General features: G+C 40.3%; 1 protein-coding gene across 2 annotated transcripts in view; it reads left to right on the top strand.

Moving 5' to 3' along the window:
- The first annotated feature begins 280 nt into the window (after window positions 1-280).
- PAPSS2 (3'-phosphoadenosine 5'-phosphosulfate synthase 2) overlaps window positions 281-19,781 on the top strand; it is a 45,317-nt gene continuing 25,816 nt past the window's right edge. For both annotated transcript variants that reach the window (XM_070944980.1, XM_070944979.1), the window contains exon 1: window positions 281-544. In XM_070944980.1, coding sequence (XP_070801081.1) covers window positions 518-544 — 27 coding nt within the window. In that variant the 5' untranslated portion in view covers window positions 281-517. The remainder of the gene's footprint in view (window positions 545-19,781) is intronic.

The following is a 19,781-nucleotide window of genomic DNA, read 5'->3' as shown; positions in this document are numbered from 1 at the left end:
CACACAAAAAGAGAGAGAGAGAGGGAGGTGTGGGCGATCCTGTGTGCTCGCCTCAACCCATTTTTAACTACTCAAAGGTGCCGGAGTCCGACTTGAACGTCACTTGCCCCCCCCCCCAAAGTTCCCTCAAAGCGAGGAGGGAAGGGCGCAGGCGCACGAGGGACAAAGCCTCTCCACTCCTCTCCAGCCCTCCTCCCCCCCCCGCTCCATAAACTCCGCTCGGCCAGCTGCTCTCCCTGTTCCGTAACTGTCGCCCGGAGAGGAGGAGCCAAGGGGGAGGAGTACGGGGCCGTGGGTTGGGAAGTGCTACGTGTCTACTCAGCCCATATAACCTACTACCCTCCTTTTCGTTCAGTTCAGCCGGGAACCAGCCGCCGGTTTTTTTTCTTCCCTCTCTCCCTCTGTCCGTCCGTCGCTCGCTGCTGGCTTTTCCTTTCTGCCTTCCCTCCCTCTTCTTCCGCTGTCCGCGCCCGAGGGAACCACCGTCGCCGCCGTCCGGGACGCGCGAGCCTCCACCATGTCCGAGTTCAAAAAGCAAAGGGTGGTAAGTAACGCCTCCAGCCGAGTTTTCCACCCGCCGCTCGCGGTAACCCGCTCCCCTCTGGCGTTTAACCCCCCCCCCCACTCCTCCACCACCTCCGTCCCGCGCGCTCGCTCATCATCATCATCCTTATCATCCTCGCTTCTCCGGCTGCTGCCTGATTGGCTGGCTGCTGCTGCCCCCCACCCTCCCCGGCTGTCATCTTTCCTCCCCCCCCCCCATCTCCAGCCCGGGATAGCAGCACCAACAGGTCGGAGGATGCCAACCTGAGCGCGCCCCCTTGAGCTACCGGCTTTCGCTGCCCGGTTTCTCGGGATGGGACTCTATCTATCTATCTATCTATCTATCTATCTATCTATCTATCTATCTATCTATCTATCTATCTATCTATCTATCTATCTATCTGTCTGTCTCATTCTATCTATCTATCTCTCATTCTATCTTTCTATCTATCTTTCTATCTCATTCTATCTATCTTTCTATCTTATCTCATTCTATCTATCTCTTTCTGTCTATCTATCTATCATTCTATCTATATCATTCTAACTATCTATCTATCTATCTATCTATCTATCTATCTTTCTGTCTGTCTCATTCTATCTATCTATCTCTCATTCTATCTTTCTATCTATCTTTCTATCTCATTCTATCTATCTTTCTATCTTATCTCATTCTATCTATCTCTTTCTGTCTATCTATCTATCATTCTATCTATATCATTCTAACTATCTATCTATCTATCTATCTATCTTTCTGTCTGTCTCATTCTATCTATCTATCTCTCATTCTATCTTTCTATCTATCTTTCTATCTATGTATCTATCTTTCTATCTATCTCATTCTATCTATCTCATTCTGTCTATCTCATTCTATCTATCTATCTATCTATCTCATTCTATCTATCTCATTCTGTCTATCTATCTATCTATCTCATTCTATCTATCTATCTTTCTATCTATCTCATTATGTATCTATCTTTCTATCTATCTCATTCTATCTATCTCATTCTGTCAATCTATCATTCTATCTATCTATATCATTCTATCTATCTTTCTGTCTGTCTCATTCTATCTATCTCTCATTCTATCTTTCTATCTATCTATGTATCTATCTTTCTATCTCATTCTATCTATCTCATTCTATCTATCTATCTATCTATCTATCTATCTATCTATCTATATCATTCTATCTATCTATCTATCTAATCTATCTTTATTTAGTCAAGCATGTATTAGATAACAGATATAAGTATAAACATGATTATGAATACATGAAATGAAATGGATACAAATAAATGGGGACATTAGGACAGGGTTGGTACTAGGCACGCTGGTGCCCTTACGTATGCCCCTTAAAGACCTCTTAGGAATGTGGTGAGGTCGACAGTAGACAGTCTAAAGTTAAAGTTTTGGGGGTTTGGGGAAGAAACCACAGAGTCAGACTTCCGCCGCCTGGAAAAATTAGCCCTTGGGTCCTGCAGGAGTCCGGGAAACGGGTGCAATTTTTTTTCCCCTGGTGGAATTTGAAGCAAGAGACGGTGCCAGAGATGGATAGAGTAATGTCACCTTTTTTGCAGGTTTCTTAGGGATGCCAAGCAGCCTCAGTTCCCTGTGTAGATTATTCAGGCAATCAATCCGCACTTCTTAAGAAGCCTTGCATTGAACCTACCCAGTGATCATTCCAGAATAATTCTGGTGGTGGTTGTTTTTTTTTAAGGGCAAAGGCTTGGACACTGATAAAAGCCCTTAGCCCAGCTCTTGGATCGCCCACTCCTTTTGCTGTGTGCCAGTAAAATGAAAGTCTGCACCGGTCTTTCATAGCTTCCTAAGATTTCCTTAGGCTAAGCCAGTTTTCCTGGTGATCCCAGCCAGATGTGTTGGAGGTACCCATGCCTAGAAGTCCCAAAGTAGGTGGAAATTGTGACATCTGGAAGGTGGGACTTTCTGTTTCTTGTTTTGCTTCTTCCTAGAGATATGAGAAGGGGACAAACAGCAAGTTTTACCTCTGTGGGTTAAAGGTTTCTGAAAAATTTCTATAATCAGCTTCCTCTCAAGCAGTTACTTTTGGAAGTGTGTTTCTCCAGCTTGTAGGATCACTAGGTCCATGCTTAACGCATAGTGTATTTTATTTCGGTTCTGGCTTCTCATCAGGTGATGGCTATAAGAAACATTAATGTAGCATGTACAATGTCTGAGGTTCCTCTTATGCCATTGAATTCAGAGATATTTCTTTTCCAAATCTCTCACGCAGACACACAGATGTGTGTGCCTATGTGTGTGTGTGGAGGAGAACTTCCTCCTCCTGCCACTGCTTTAATTAATTTTGTCCAGTGGAGTTACACCCCCTAAAATGGAAATCACCAGTAATATTAATGCATTCATCCATTTGCTCATCCATTCACATTGGCCAATACTTTTAAGCAAACAATAGTTGATACCTCTGAGTTTCCTTCCTCTTTAACATATATGTGGTTTATTACATTTTGTCTTCCACCTCAGAGCTATTTTTTTTTTTTAAAAGAAGGAACAAAAATGCTGGAATCAATAAATAGCAGTTGGCCAATCAGGAAGCTCCCATCCATGCTAGAATAAAGCAACCTTCATCTCTCAGTGATCCCTTCTTGGTTTTAAACAGTCTAGAGCAAAAGGGACTTTAGCAGCTGATCTCCAGCAGATTAACATATTTGTTTTCATCTGCATTCTTTCTGGAACTCGTAGGATTACCCAAGTAATACATTCAGTCCCGGAGGCATGGCCTGTGGAAAGCTTCCCCAGTTATGGGATGTCTATTTTGTAGTTACATTAAAAGTACTCCAGATGTATTCAGTCATTATATTTACACATGACTGCACAGTGCTTGTTGATTCATGTTCTTTCAGGACTTAGGAGCAATTTCTTTGCATTGCACTTGGAGTTTAACCTCTGCTTCCCCTTTAAGCCCTCTGAAAGAAGACATAACAAAGTGCGGAGCTAAAAGTAAGAGAAAATTTTAAAGCAAAGAGTTTTCTAAAAAACAAAAACCAACTCTTGCTTTTTGTATAATATATTTTTTATTAAAATCCTATACACATTTGATAAATAAAATACAGAGTTCAGATTCTGCCTTTTGTCCAGTAATTCAAAGATGGTATACCTGCGTAGCCCAACATCCAAGTTTATCCCCCCAACAACTCTTTGACATCAGTTATACTGAGTAACAGTGCCTGGTCTCAATATTAATCCAGTGAATTTCTTGGCTGAGGCAAGATTTTATCCCAAGTCTTCCAAGTGTTGGTTAAAAATATAATTTTGTATTTATGTGAGGAATAGAGGAAATGCAGGGGCGAGGAAGAAAATAACCACTCCATCCAAATCTCCATAATTATTCCTTATTATTATAATTATTCTGTGTACATGATTTTACCTCTTTGTATAATGCTAACTTTCACCCATTAATGGTTTGGTATTTGGATTTCTAATTGCCAGCAAAATCAAGTGTTCAGATTTCAAGAACAACTGTGTTATTAGTAGTTTTTGTTTAATTAAATGTTGTATGGCAATGGCTCGGTTATAAAACAGTATACAGGGAGATATAGTATTCCCATTAACAGCTACAGAATATTAAATAATAGTAGCGAGAATGACTGTTATCCCCAACAGAGAAATCTAATTAGAAATGAACCATGGTATAGGAATTGCTGCAAAAATCTCCAAGACACTAGTAGCATCTCCTCCTACTAACAATTTTTGCTAAAAGGCATAAACCTCACGAAGGAGCCTTTAATAAAAATTGTTCTTTGGAAAAGGTGCTGTCGGACTTTTCCTGATGTTTTGATACCACAGACTGACATGATTCTCTCCTGGAAAAACTGTTGCAATGGTTGGAATAACTTTAATAAAACACATTAAGATGACTTCAGTAAGTAACCCATTCAGACAAACATGTACAAGTCAACAAGTAAAAAAAGAGGCAACCATTGTAAAAACTTAACTAATTTCAAACTTATTGTCTTTGCACTTGGCAAGTGAAATTCTTGTGATTTGGAGTCTTCCATGTATCCACCAGAAGAGAATATCTGTAGCGTAGAGTTGACCTCCAAGCTTGACTGTTTTCTTCCGAGAATATCATTAACTAAGGTACTCATTCCCAACTCAGATGGTGTTGCCTAGTTGGGTAATGAAAAACATGCAAGAAAAAAACCCAGCTTGTATTAGCTTCTTTATTCATATTCAGCTTCATTGTTTCATTGATTGATATTGTAGGGTAGATGTGTTACGTTTTTGTCTGAGCCGTCCTACTTTTTGAAGGCTCAGACAAATACATTTACTATTTTATTTATTTATTTATTTATTAGATTTCTATACCGCCCTACTCCCGAAGGACTCAGGGCGGTGCACAGCCAAACAATAAAAACACATGCAATACAAAATTTAAAAAATAGAATAAAATCAAATTAAATAATTTTGGCCCTGACAAATTTAAAACCCCAAACTTTTAAAACCAATTTAAAATTGAATATATAAATACTAAAAGATATTTAAAATTTTAAAAATCTTTTATAAAAGAGGGGGAAAATTAGGCCAGGCCGGCCTGGTGAAATAGTAAGGTCTTTAAGGCGCGGCGGAAGGTGCGCAGATCCGGGATCCTCCGTATCTCTGGGGGGAGCTCGTTCCAGATAGTAGGTGCCCCCACAGAGAAGGCTCTCCCCCTGGGGGCCGCCAGTCGGCATTGTTTGGCTGACGGCACCCGGAGGAGCCCCTCTCTATGGGAGCGTACCGGCCGGTGGGAGGCTATTGGTGGTAGTAGGCGGTCCCGCAAGTACCCGGGTCCTAAGCCATGGAGCACTTTAAAGGTGGTAACCAAAACCTTGAAGCGCACCCGGCATGGCCACCAAACTAGATAATATTTATTTTTATTGACCAGATTTCTATTAGTCAGGAGGGTAGGAAATACAATTGAAATAATAAGCCAGAGAAATACATTAAGGGAAGCCACTGCCAAATGTATTAGAAAAAATCTTCAATTATTGTTCCTGACTGTGAGAGGCAGTTTCAATAAGCAACCTCTCTTGATGCCCATCTAAAAGGGTGTTTTCAAAGTAATTGGGAATCCTCCCCACCAGATTGGGGCTTTTAGAAAACATGAAGAAAAGCTGTTCTTTTCTTAGGAAACAGCATAATGTTTTGATGAGCCTATTGTGAAGATTCATGAATATACATCTTCAGATTTCACATAACTATTTGAAGTGTACTATGAATCTAAAATAAAAAAAGAGTTATCTCTATGAACCATATTTTATCTTTATTCTGGATTAATGCCATATTCACTGTGTGGGATGGTCAGATATTGATGCATTTTCTTATAGTTAAATATCATTTTCTTATAGTTAAATAGTATAAACAACAACTACTGTTTCATGTGGTATGTGTTTTAAAAAGATTTGATCTTAAATTATACATGCCCTGTGCAATTTTTAAAACACAGTTCCAAACATTAGGCATAGAAATTACTGAAAAAATTATTTTGGGTGTAACATAATAAAAGTTAAGTTCCACCACTAATTGTTTGTTTTATTTTTAATCCAAAATAAATTGCAAATTATATTCCGTCTTCTCTGGCAACCTTATCTTTTATGCCATCTGCATCACTTGGCAAACAATTTTTTAAGTGCTTCCTGGTTAAGGACCTTATTCAGGTAAACTTAAAGCAGCATGTTTGAATGCTATGGAACAATGCAATTTAAAACTATTTAAATTTGGGTTGGTTTCTAATTCAAATCAACATATTTTCTCTTGGGTATACTGATGGTTATTGACCAGGAAGCTCTGTTGTTTAAAGTGTGATTTACTTCTCTGCAAATACATGTGGTGTTCTAGACTCACTTGTAAAGAAATGTGTGCAAAGTTGACCATGTTTTATTACGCTGCCATAATAATCTCTGAATATGATAACCTTGTGGGTAGCCTTGGGTGAAAGAAGAGTGGAGTCAAATGAAGGTCTTGATTCACTAATGGATTTTTGATGTTCTTTTGGGGCAAGAAAACAGAGTAACAGAGCAGCAACAGGAATAGGAATGCAACACAGAATAACAACCACAATAGAACATAATATGAATAAATACAGGTCAGGGAAATAAGTATTTAAGGATTGGAAATTTTGTTGAATTTATAATGGGAGAAAAATCATACCTATATTCTAAATCTTAGAATAAATAATATGTGCTCAGACAAGAAAGGGAATAAGACGTAGGACAAGATGTAAATATACAAGAAATTTGTTTGATTGTCTGTCACAGAAGAGTATTGCTCTGTTTTGTACAATATTAGTTGGAGTGTTTCATTACTGTTCTGTTTTGTAACCTTTCTTCATTAGACAGGCTCTTTGCCTAGAAATAAATCATTACAGGGAATTACAAGGGTATCTCTTGGGGCTTACTGCTGTCTGAAGATGATAAATTGTGGTTAGTTCATGCTATGTGCATTCATTGTATTGAGGTGTGCTAGGAAAACCACAAGCTTTAATTCATTTAACCATCCATTTATTCAGGCCATTTTATTGTTAACAACATGATACATCAGGTCAGTGTTTCACCACTGATTTTTGTAAGGCCTCCCCAAAACTACCACATTGTGATTTTACATACAGATATGTACTGCAAGATTTGGACTGCAAAAGTCAGGTGACCACTGGGTGGCAGCAAAAAGATAAAGAAACTTACGTTGCTCTTTGCTGCCATCTAGTGCTTGGGTAGATTTTGCAGCTCCATTATACAGATTTTTAAAGTACCTAGACAAGGAAATATGGATATGCTTTCCCTTTTAGAGCCATTTTCTCAGAAAAGGATAGATTATACAAAATTCCAAATAATTGCTATGTTCATATCAAATGGTATTTGATGTAGGTACCTATAATCGCTATCTTGCAAATAGCTTCACAAAATGTTGACAGTATTGCCTGTCAACAATACAATAGAATTCAGTATAAATTCTGAATGACGGGGGAAATATATATTTGTATATTTGTATCCATGCCATATGGGTGTACATATGGACATCTATGTACTTGTATCTCTTTATAGCCAGACTGGCAGGACGCATCCACAAATTAACAGTCAGAGGACATGTTGAAATTTCTTTAATTTTACATAGACAGATTTAACCATTGTTTCAATTGGGAAAATGTGGCCAAGCCAAGTCCAAAAATTCCAGGAAATTTCTAGAAGCCTGCCACTCTTGACAAATCAGCCATCAATAGACAGATGGACATTAACAACATATATAGACTATGCAAAAGAATATCACCCACACTCAGCCCAAAAAGGAGCAAAAAGACCCAAGCAGCTCTCCACCAGCAATCAGCCCCCAGATCAGCATAGATTAACTCCAAGGTTAACAACAGACCAACAATCAAATAAACAATACACCAATTAAGAAACTACCAAAGAAGCCAACAGGATACACCCCAACCAAAGAATCTCTAAGACCACCTTCACCAACACTGACAGGGCAAGCTAAGGTATTACAATATAAACTGACAGCAAGCTGCACTCCTTACTAGCACTGATGATGTTATTTAGTTTGGGTAATGAAACATCGGCAAGAAAACAAGCAAGCTCAGAGAGGACCCCTCACAACCTAGGCCAGGGTTGGCGAACCTTTTCAGCACCAAGTGCCGAAACGAGCGCGCGTATGTGTGTGTCGGAAACTGGAAGAGAAGCTGCCTGGTGCACATGCTCACTCCAGGAAGATGATCTAGTTTCCGGCACGCACATGCACACCAACCAGCTGGTCTTCGCGCGTGCATGCATACCAGAAACCGGAAGACCAGGTGGCTGGTGCGCATGTGCGTGCTGGAAACCAGAAGAACAGTTGCCCAGCACGCACATGCACACTGGGCAGCTGTTCTTCCAGTTTCTGACGCTCCCACACACGTGAAGAGCAGCTGGCCGGCACTCCGGAACCCGGAAGAGCAACGAATGACAGCTCGCATGCCCAGAGAGATGGCTCTGTGTGCCACTTCAGGCACCTGTTCGCCATCACGGACCTAGGTTGTTTGCATAGGTGTATTATAATAAAAGCTTATTGAGGCTATATAAAAATAAAGTTATGCAACTCAAAGGTTATGCATATTGGGTTATTTCACAAAAGTAATAAAGGTGATTTGTTGGTAGTAGAGTAGGTTGTATGTAAGCTATTAGAGCTCAGAAAAATGAATGTCCATTTCACTTTCAATTCAGATGCAAAATTATTAGTATAGTAGAAATGGTTGTTTCTCCAAAGTGCTTAGTTATTACGTACATACAAGGAGCTTGTAATTTATTTTCTTGCTTGTAACTTGCTGAGCACTTGGAACACCATTCACCAAGTCCTCAATATGACATGTAGAAATTCTTTTCAAAAAATAGGACAGTTCCATGCAGACTAAGATGGTTCAAATTTATCCAGTTCTGCAAAATGTATGGACAGGCTTCAAACCTAGTTTTCTTGAATTTGCACAACCAATAGGAATTATGTTTCCTGCTGAGATTCTATATTTGCTCAGATTGTTTGGAAACAGATAGCTTTTTTTAGGTGGCCAGGATCCCTTGTCTAGTATAGGAGTGAAATACTACGAGAGTCAAGATTTAAAACTGAACTGCCAGTGTGAAAAATGTGAGTTCCAGATTCTATTGAGCAGGCATCAAGCAGGGAACAAAGAATGCTTTTATGTTTCAGTGTGTTACTCCAGGCATTCTTATTATCCTAGCATCAATTGTTCTCTATGGAATGGAACAATTAGTATTTGTTCCTTCCAGCATTCTTTCTCTTTTCTTGCTATCTACCTATTTTGGTATGAAGTAAAGAAAGCTCAGGTGGCTAATGATTAGTGACAATGAGTAGGTGCAGGAGGTAGATATCTATGGCTAAACTTGGATTACTAGTCTTGTGTTTTAGAAAACCAGCCATGCAAATTCTCCCTCCCAAGAATTACTGTTTATTCATTCATGGGGAGGGGATTATAGTAGAGCAGGGATGTCAAACTCACGGTGTCACGATGTCGTCACGTGGTGTATCACGAGTTTTTTCCCCTTCTCTAAACCGGACGTGGGCATGGCATCCGGCCCGCAGACTGCAAGTTGACACCCCTGTGGTAGAGGGTCTCGGCTAAAGACAGACAGGTGAGGATGGTCAAGTAGGTATCCTGGCCTCATCTGATGTCCTTGTGTGGGAATTCAAAAAATAAACGCTTGGGTAACTTGTTTATAATATCTTAGACATGGGGAGTGGAATTATAGTTGTCTGCTAAAATAATATGAGTTGCAGATTCAAACTTGGTGCAATGAAGAAAAGTAATTTGGCAAAAGGCTGTGGGAAGCCAAGGTCAGTGAGAAAAGCATACAGAAAGATGATGATGATGTTTTTCTAGAGTATCTGCATAATAATAGATACTTATGTTTATCTCACAAATAGCAGGTGAGAAGATCACTTATCAGTATGACTGGACAGATGAATAAGTGGGTTAGCTTTAGTGAAAACATAAATTAGGATTTGGCTGGTTTTGTAAATGTTGAGTGCATATATATTGAAAACAAACCAATCTTACTTCCTTTCAATTGCCCAAATTGGAAATAATTTAAATTTGTTTGTTTATTATTTTAATGTTGCCCAGGGAATAGGTTTGGTTTCAATTAAGATGGTCATTTTGGAGAAACCTTCCCCAGTATGGTGTTTTCTGGAGATGATTTCAAACTCCTTGGTAACATTGGGCATATGGAAATTGAAATACAACACATCTGGAAAGCAAAGTTAGTGAAGGCTATTTGGGAAACATCTCAAAATTCCTGTCCTTCCTCTGTAACATTTAGCAACACCATATCTACGGCATTGGGCACTGCCCGGTAATCAACAATATGAAGGGAGGGTTGACAAAATACACCATGTAGTATTGTCACAACATGCCATAAACTGTGCCTTAAATTACAAAAGAGAATTTGACCTGTTTTTAATTGGAGTGTCACATTTTTCAGTACAAAGAATGTGTCACATTTTGTTTCCTGTGTTTTTCTCATAACAGCTGGTGAGGCAAATTAGGCTGAAAGTGCTTTTCTCAATGAGCTCTGACTTAAAATAAGAATCATGGTTTTATGAATATAAACCCAGATTCCTAAACACTTTTGGAACACCTTTAATTGTAGAATATTAATTTTTTATACAGATTTGATTGAATGCATATTTCATCCAGTTAATGCTCTGTCCAAGTTCGGGTTAACAAAATATTTTATAGAAATTCGGTCCAACCCATATGAAATCTCTCTCTTTTGCCACCCACATGGAATTCTAATTGTAAAATTATAAGTGATTCTTTTATTAACCATTGGTCTCTTTTTGTAAATGTCCAATGGTCCACCTTTTGAGAGATAGTTTGATGTTAAAGTTAAAGCATGAGGCTAGATGCTCGGACATGAAACCCATCTGAGTGTCCTAAGTGAGCCATTTTTTTCCCTTAGCCCTAGAAAGAAGATGGTAATGACAAACCACTTCCAAAATCTTGAGAGGAAAACTGTAGGAACTACTTCAGGCAGTTTTTGTTTCTGGAACTCTTCACTTTGATATGGCCCAAGGGCAAATCAATAAATAAATTCATTCATTCATTACTTCAGGCAGTCTCCAAGAGTCAACAGTAACACCAAGATAAAAGAAAGAAAAGAAAAAGAGAAAAAGAAAAGAAAGAGAAAGAGAAGAAAGAAAGAAAGAAAGAAAGAAAGAAGAAAGAAAGAAAGAACCTTGAAAACAAAGTTCCGTATTTCAGAGGAGCTTTCAAAATTGTAGACCTAGCTGGTAAATTTAGGACTCTGGGTATCATCAAAAGAAGTATATCTGATCTTTTGGATAGACTTTCATCAACCAGAGGGAAGTTTTGAAATACCCGTGGCAAACCATATATTTAACTGCAAATGTTGCCTCCTACAAACTGTTTTACGGTTTACACAATTCAGGCATTCATACCTTGCTTTTTCCAGTAGTATTCCTGTATTACAGGCCTCCTCTCTAATTCTTTTTTGATACTTCTTGCAATTTGTCGAAGGGAGGACTGTAGTTTGCAGAGTTAATTATTGAACATCCAGAAATACCTTTTAAAGTGTATTTTTTGGAATTGGTATCCTAAAAAGCAGACTTTTTTTTATATATATGCCGCCCTTCTCCGGAGACTCAGGGCGACTTACATTGCGTTAAGCAATAGCCTTCATACTTTTGTATATTTTATACAAAGTCAGCTTATTGCCCCCACAAACCGGGTCCTCATTTTACCTACCTTAGAAAGGATGGAAGGCTGAGTCAACCTTGAGCCTGGTGAGAGTTGAACTCGCAGTAATTGCAGGCAGCTGGAAGCTAAATACTACCTTTTAACAGTAGCATTAGTCTGCTGCACCACTCAGGCAATTACTCAATTGCATAGTGTTCATAAGAAAATATATAGATGGCATGCTATCTTCAATAGTATTTTTTTTTAGGTTACAAAGCCTTGAAAGGCATTAGTTAGGCTACTTTTGGAGGAACAATTACAATTCTGAAATTAATGAATGAAAGTGCTCAATACCAGGAAGAATGAGTAGCTTAAATGAATAAGCTATATTACGAAACATAAAACAACACTGAAAGTACGTCAAGTGTTGTAAAGATCCAATTACTCAATTGCATAATGTTCATAAGAAAATATATACGTGACCTGCTATCTTCAATAGTATTTTTTTTAGGTTACAAAGTCTTGCAAGGCATGAGTTAGGCTACTTTTGGAGGAACAATTACAATTCTGAAATTAATGAATGAAAGTGCTCAATACCCGGAAGAATGAGTAGCTCAGATGAATAAACTATGTTACGAAACATACAGCAACACTGAAAGTACATCATGTGTTGTAAAGACCCAAGTGACACAACCTTGAGAAACGATGGCGAAGCCATAGCTTCACGTATTGCGATGACGATTTTTTTTGGAAAATTCCAGTGCAGTGTGTATGCCATGTGGTGCTTTGGATTCAGTTCCAAAAAGATTTAATGGAGTACCTCTAGGCACAAATATAGGGGTGGGCTTCAAAAATTTTAGCAAGGGGTTCTCTGCCTGGTTGCTGGGTGGGCGTGGCCATGGTGAGCGTAGCCTAGTCGGCCTCCTGCACCACAGCCGGGGGGGGCGTTTTTGCCCTCCCCAGGCTCTGGAGGTTTTTCTCGAGCCTCCGGGAGGGTGAAAATGACCTCCCCAGGCCGCAGAGGCCCTCTGGAGGCCAGAAATGGACCCATTTCTGGCCTTCCCAAACTTCCACCTTCACTACTTGGCTAACCAGGTTGCACTAATGAGGGCTCCTCACATTTTATAATTGTAATTGGTTTGCACTATGGCTAATTGAGTAACTACAAGGGCCAGGCAAGGATACTGCAGGAATGGCAGGTCTAAATCTCAGACTACTTATGATTCCTTGTCTTATTTTCTAAAACCCTGAAGCTAGTGCCATTTGAATTCAGCAGCAAAAAAGGACCGATGTTCAGTCTCGCTGGAAGTTTCATTTATTGCAGTGCTCTTTTCTTTTGTTCAGCCTGAGTTTTGAAACATTTTACTTTGTCCTTTATCACATGACCTTTTATTAAAGACAGTGGAGGTGCAGTTACTGGTATTTGGGTAAAGATTATCCTGCTAGTAAATAAGACATTGGGAAACTGAAGGATTTTTCTCTTCAGTATGTCTTGTGAATACAGCCAGTGCGGTAGAACAAGAAAGGAACTAGCAAATTGCCTCAAGAGAGGGAAAAATACAAACTTCCCTCTGGTGACCCAAAGGTGCTCTTTCAAAAGGCAACTGGACTTTGTTTTTCCTTGAAGACGTTTCACTTCTAATCCAAGAAGCTTCTTCAGTTTTTGGATTAGAAGCGAAACGTCTTCAAGGAAAAACAAAGCCCAGTTGAAAAAGCAACCATGGCCTGGATGACTGACAAATCTCCATTGACATTTTCCTCTGGTGATTAGCCTCTTCTTAGAGCTACTATTTTTTCAGCGAAGTGGTTGACAATGTCATTGTAAAAATATAGAAGCAGATTATTTACCTGTTGAGGAATTAATTCATGGAATCTGCAAAAATATCAACGTTTCATATGCATATAGAAACCTATCTCTATCTAAAGAGGAAGTGGGCCACACGATTGTGTTCTCACTCTATTTAGTCTGATCCCTTCTTGCCTCACAGTTATTGGAGATCTCAACCTTTCCCTTTAATATGATTCAGCAGTATTTCAAAAGTGTGTCGTGAAGCAGCTAATGTGCTGGCCAAGACAAAAAATCAATACTTCCTTAACAGCTGGGTGGTTTTGATCCAGTTATTATTTTTCAGCCCAACCATTTTATAGAGTTGTGGGGAAAATAACAGACAGGATCATTCAGTACGTACAGTATGCTATTCTGAGTTAACCAAAAATAAAGGTGGGAGAAAAATCTAAGAGTAAACTAACTTGAATCTTTCAGTTCTGTCTTTTAGTCCAGCCACTTGTAAGATTTCCCAATGTCTGCCACCTCAGTTATATGTTGATGATACTTTCCGTGCAGACTATTGTTTTGCATGGCACTTCCTTCACTTGATTTTCCTCCCATGTCTGCTGCTGCTTCATGCATTTTCTCAGCAGCGCATCTTCAATTGCCATCTTACGGATGTACTCCTGGATGCTCTGGGTTTTACCCAGGACAGTGGCTTTGACACTCACTAGACCCCACCCCGTCCTCTTTCTGGCTGGTTTGGGTGTTGGACTTGGGGTGGAAAACTCTGTACATTGTGAGGAGTTTCTGGGTCTTCACATCATCAGCTTCCATGTCCTCCTTCAGCTAGCTCACTATAACAGCAGGAGATCTGATGGCTGGCAGGGCATAAGTGTTTATGGGCTGGATCTTGTTCTTCCGCTTGAATTAGCTAATCTAGGACCTGTCTTTTACTATGTTGCTGTCTTTCTTACCTCCTCATTGTGGATCCCATGTGACTTATGGGATATCAAGTACTTATGACTGATCAATATGTCTGCTATGTGGGCCACTGATAGTCCCACTCCATCCTCTCTTGATTACCCTCAGGCATATGTCTTCAGTTCCAAAGGACACCCCAATGTCCTTGCTGTAGAGTTGTGCCAGATGGATCAGTGAGTCAATTTCATCCATGTACAGCTTAATGACATCCATGTAGAGAAGGTGGCTGATAGTAATTGCATTCTTGAACATATGTATCTGTATCCAGTTCTTGTGAGTTATATGGCTGAAGAGAGTTCAAGCCTATGCAGAACAGCAGTAAGGACAGTGTGTCACTTGGTATATGCCCGTTTGAGGGCCACTTGTTTGAGCTGAATTGAGTTGTTTCTATTGTTGTCTTCCACAATCCCATATAGTTCTTGAGGAAGGTCCTTATTGTCCTTTGTATACTTGCTGCTTATGTCTCTGCTATCTACATACCACTCACAAAAGACACTCAAAAAGCTTCCCAAAAAACAAAAACTCCTCCTTACAAGCAGTCAACACCCGTATGAGCAGAGATGAACATTAGCTCTAGATCAACAATCAAGAAATAGAACAATATTCCTATCAAGGAACCATTGCAGACAAACAAGCTAACAGTAAATAACAGCCTAATCAAGGAACCGCCAAGACCACTCTCACCCAAGACTGACAGGGCAAGCCTCTAGTATATATAAGAGCAAACCCCACTTGCTTACTAGCACTGATGATGTTACCTAGTTTGGTAAAGAAATGTCTTCAAGAAAACAACCAAGTTCAGAGAGAACCAAGGATCCCACAGTTCAACCCTGAGCTACAAATATTCTCTTCCGTCGGTACATAACATGTACACATTTGCCTTCAAGTCATTGTTAACTCTTGGCGACTGCCTTGACCCATCCCTGCAGTTTTCTTGGCTGGATATCAGAAGTGGCTTATCCTTGTGTTCTCCCTAGGACCGAGAGCGAACAGGTCAAGATCACCTAGCTGGCTTTGTGCTTAAGGCAGAATTAGAACACAATGGTCTGCCTGTTTCTAGCTAGTTAACCTTAACTAATCCACCACACTGATTCTTGAATAAAAATTACCCATTAATAAAGTTGGTATCAAGCATCCAGAAATTTGTCCTAATTGTTTCCTGTGTGTGAGACAAGGAAGTAAGAAAGAAACTAGCTGCACCTGAAGTCTGTATCTTGTTATGGGCAAAACAGTAAATACATAATTAAATACACACTTGCTCACACCAGTGGTGGGTTGTGCCCGGTTCGGACCGGTTCGCAAGAACCGGTAGTAAAACTGGCGGGAGGCTCCACTCACTGACCCAGACGTCGTCATAGGTGATCTGTGCATGCGCAGAAGCTTTACTACTGGGCGCGATGCAAACCGGTAGTAAAGGTAAGTAGAACTCACTCCTGGCTCACACACACACTGTTCTCAAGTTATTTGCAGATATGAAGCAAACTCTTTCAAGGCCAGCTGAATTCCTTGGGGAAAAAAATGTTTTTAAAGGTGGGGGTTATCCTTAAGAAGTTTGCTAATTCAAACGTTTAATTCAAATTAGCTAACTCAAACATTTAATTAACAGTTAATTAAACAGTTGGAACATTCTTTTTTGTAATAAACAGTGATGGGGGAAGTAATTTATATATTTTTCTTTGCTATATTCTCATTTTTCTATTTTTTCTTTTTCTTTTTGTAATTGCATTGATTTTTATTTGTATAACAGGCTGAAATAATTACATCGCAATCGCAGTAAACAAGCTCAGGAACAGGCTCAGGCTCAACCCATACAAGACTGAGTGGCTGTGGTTTCCGACGTCCTGATATAGTCAGTTGACACCATCGCTGACTATTGGGGGCGAATCGCTGGCCCACATGGAGAGGGCTCGCAACTTGGGCGTCCTCCTGGATTCACAGCTGTCTTTAGAAGAGCATTTGATGGCCGTGACCGGGAGGATTTTCCATCAGGTCCGCCTGATTCGCCAGTTGCGTCCCTTTCTGGATCGGGACTCCTTAAACACGGTCACTCATGCCCTTGTCACTTCCCGCCTGGACTACTGTAATGCACTCCACATGGGGCTCCCCTTGAGGAGCACCCGGAGGCTCCAACTGGCGCAGAGTGCAGTCGCGCGGGTGGTTATGGGAGTGACGTGGCGCTCCCATGTAACACCTTTCCTGCGCGAGCTGCACTGGCTCCCGGTGGTCTTCCGGGTGCGCTTCAAGGTTTTGGTTACCACCAGAGCGGTCCATGGCTTAGGGCCTGGTTATTTATGGGACCGCCTCCTGCCGCAAACGGCCTCCCACTGGCCGTACGCTCTCACAGAGAGGGACTCCTCCGGGTGCCGTCGGCCAAACAATGTTGGCTGACGGCCCCCAGGGGGAGAGCCTTCTCTTTGGGGGCACCTACTGTCTGGAACGAGCTCCCCCCAGAGATACAGAGGATCCTGGATCTACGCACCTTCCACCGCGCTCTCAAGACCTTTTTATTTCACCAGGCTGGTCTGGCCTAACCTCTCCCATTCTCTTTTTAATGTAAATTTTAATGTAAATTTTAATTTGTTCTTAACCTGGGGTTTTAAATTTGTCTTGGACTAAATTGATTTAATTCACTTTTACTTCTGCTCTTAAATTTTTGTATTCTATGTGTTTTATCTTGTGCCTGAGTCCTTCGGGAGTAGGGCGGTATATAAATCAAATAAAATGAAAAAAAAATGAAATGAAAATTTCACATGATGGAATTTTTGATGCCAAACTTAAGAACGCCATATTCTTAGTCATTTCACCACAGATTCCAGCCACAGTGAGACCACAGACAGAAGCTCTCCAGTTCATCTTAGTGCATGATTACAGTGATGTCCATTGAAAATTTTAATAATGTTGTATGTACATTCTGCCTGACTTAACAATTAACATTTTCTTCTATGTTTTGCCAAAGCTTGGTGTATGACCTTCCACCCATTATGGTTTAGTATTTTGTATGAACCAAGCCATTGTGACTTGTTCAATAGCACAATTTAAAAATCTTGGCTTGGTCTTATATGTGACTGCAGCAATATATCTAACTGTGAAGCTTATTTAAGGCTGTTTTTGCTCAGACGCTGCATTTAAACATCCCCAGCTTAAAAGTAGGAGATTTATTTTTACTGGTTTGCAAGAGTATAGTACCAGAAGAAGATACTTAACATAATGTCTTACAAACAGATGGATAATCATAAAGACTATTTTGTCTACTTTGAGTTAACATAGAGATAACAAAGATAATATTCTATGATGGGTCATGCTTGGACAAAGGAGAATTGAGTTGAGTCTCCGGCTCATTTAAGGTAGCGAGGAAAAGAGGGAAAGGTTCATGGTTCCTTAGCAATACAGGGCATGCTTTGTATCCACACTTGGTGCTTGGCATTTCCAGGTAGAAGTGGTGAATGCCTCACTAGTGAATAACATGGTAGTCCTGAACAAGCACAATCAATGGGCTGACTCATTTAAGTGATTTCTCCTGTTTCTTTTAAAAGACTCCTTCAACTCATACTGACTGGTCATGGAAGAAATGCCACGTTCAACCCACTTCTCCTTTTTCCATAATCATCTAGAAACAGTAATCCTATTATAGAAGGTTGTATTACTTTGTGTTGGCCTAAAGGGAGGCTATGCAGATTCTTCCTGTTTGTGGATGTAAGCAGGCCAGTCTTTCTCCCTCTTAATACTTTTTTGCCTGAGCAATCTGCCTACTTATTTATTTATTTCTACAATTTATACACTTCACCAGGGGTGAAATCCAGCAGGTTTTGACAGGTTCTGGAGAACCGGTAGCAGAAATTTTGAGGAGTTCGGAGAACCGGCAAATGCCACCTCTGGCTGGTCCCAGAGTGGGATGGGAATGGAGATTTTGCAATATGCTTCCCCCAGGAATGGGGAGGGAATGGGGATTTTGCAGTATCCTTCCCCTCGAGTGGGGTGGGGTGGGGATGGGGATTTTGCAGTATCCTTCCCCTGAAGTGGGATGGAAATGGAGATTTTGCCCTGCCATGCCTACCAAGCCACACCACGCCCACCAAGCCATGCCTACAGAACCAGTAGTAAGAAAATTTGGATTTCACCACTGCACTCCACCCAATAGCATAAGCATTTGGGTGGGTCCTCTATAAATATTGTATAAATCATTTTTTAAACAACATTGCAAAATAACAATTATTAATTATTATTTAATAGTAATTAATGTTAATAGAAATTAAAAGGCGGCTGTGAAAGAAGTTCTACAAAATGTCTATCCCAGATTCTCAATCACACTGGTCATGGTTGTCCCAAAGGTGCTTTGGAAAAAAATCACCTTTGAACATCAAAGAAATAGTTTCTTAGAACAATTTAGGGAGCTGGGAGACAAAAAGGTCTTCTGAGCTGGGAGCAGAAGATGCTCAGAAAGGCTAGGAGAAGGGCAGCCCAGGTCTATGGCTTCTCCTACATTTAGGAAGGTAGGGATTGATATATAAACAAAAGTAAGGTTGATTCCCAATGTGCTTGGACGATGATTCTTCATGGCCCAACATACTTCTGACAGTGTTTTGTCAGGTGAACACCAGTAAATTAATTTACGTCTGCTGTCTATAAAAACTTATTCTCCCTCAGAAGTATCATAATGCTGTGTTTCTGTAAAAATTTTGGGCGCTCATGTATTAAATCGGCCTTCCCAAAGCTGTTGCTTTCATCCATATGAATTAGAATTAGATTTCCCACAACTTTAAAGAATCCTTGAGAATGCCCATGCACTGGAAAAGTCATGATCAAAGGCTACCAGCTGCCAATGATTGTTGTTGTGTCTTACTCAAGGCCTTGGCTGGATATTTTTAGATACTATGGCACTATGGCAGGATTGAACTGGTTCTTCCGAGTCAGCATTTGTATCCCCCAAAATACTCATAGAATGGCATGAAGTTGAAAAAGATTGCATTATGAAAATAGACAATTTTGTGACTTCCTGCCAATAAATTTAATGACGAGACTACAGCTGATATCAACCCTAAACCTTAGGCTATCATTCACACAGCACCATCTCCAAAAATACCATACTTTTTGGGGTATAAGATGCACTTCCCTCCCCTAAAAGTAGGTGAAAATTGTGGTGCGCCTTATACACTGAATGTTGCAGAAGCCCCGCTCACCCACCACCCCCATCTTTTGGCCATTTTCAGCCTCCGTGCGTCACATTTTCGGCTTTCGCGTATCGTGTTTTCAGCCTCCGCACACCCTGTTTTTGGACTCCACACATCA

Source organism: Pituophis catenifer, unplaced genomic scaffold, assembly GCF_029215685.1.
Source record: "Pituophis catenifer annectens isolate HBS135680 unplaced genomic scaffold, rPitCat1.0.hap2 SCAF_6, whole genome shotgun sequence".
NCBI lineage: Eukaryota > Metazoa > Chordata > Lepidosauria > Squamata > Colubridae > Pituophis > Pituophis catenifer.
The sequence above is the reverse complement of the archived record's forward strand: the minus strand, read 5'-3'. Positions and strand labels throughout refer to the sequence as shown.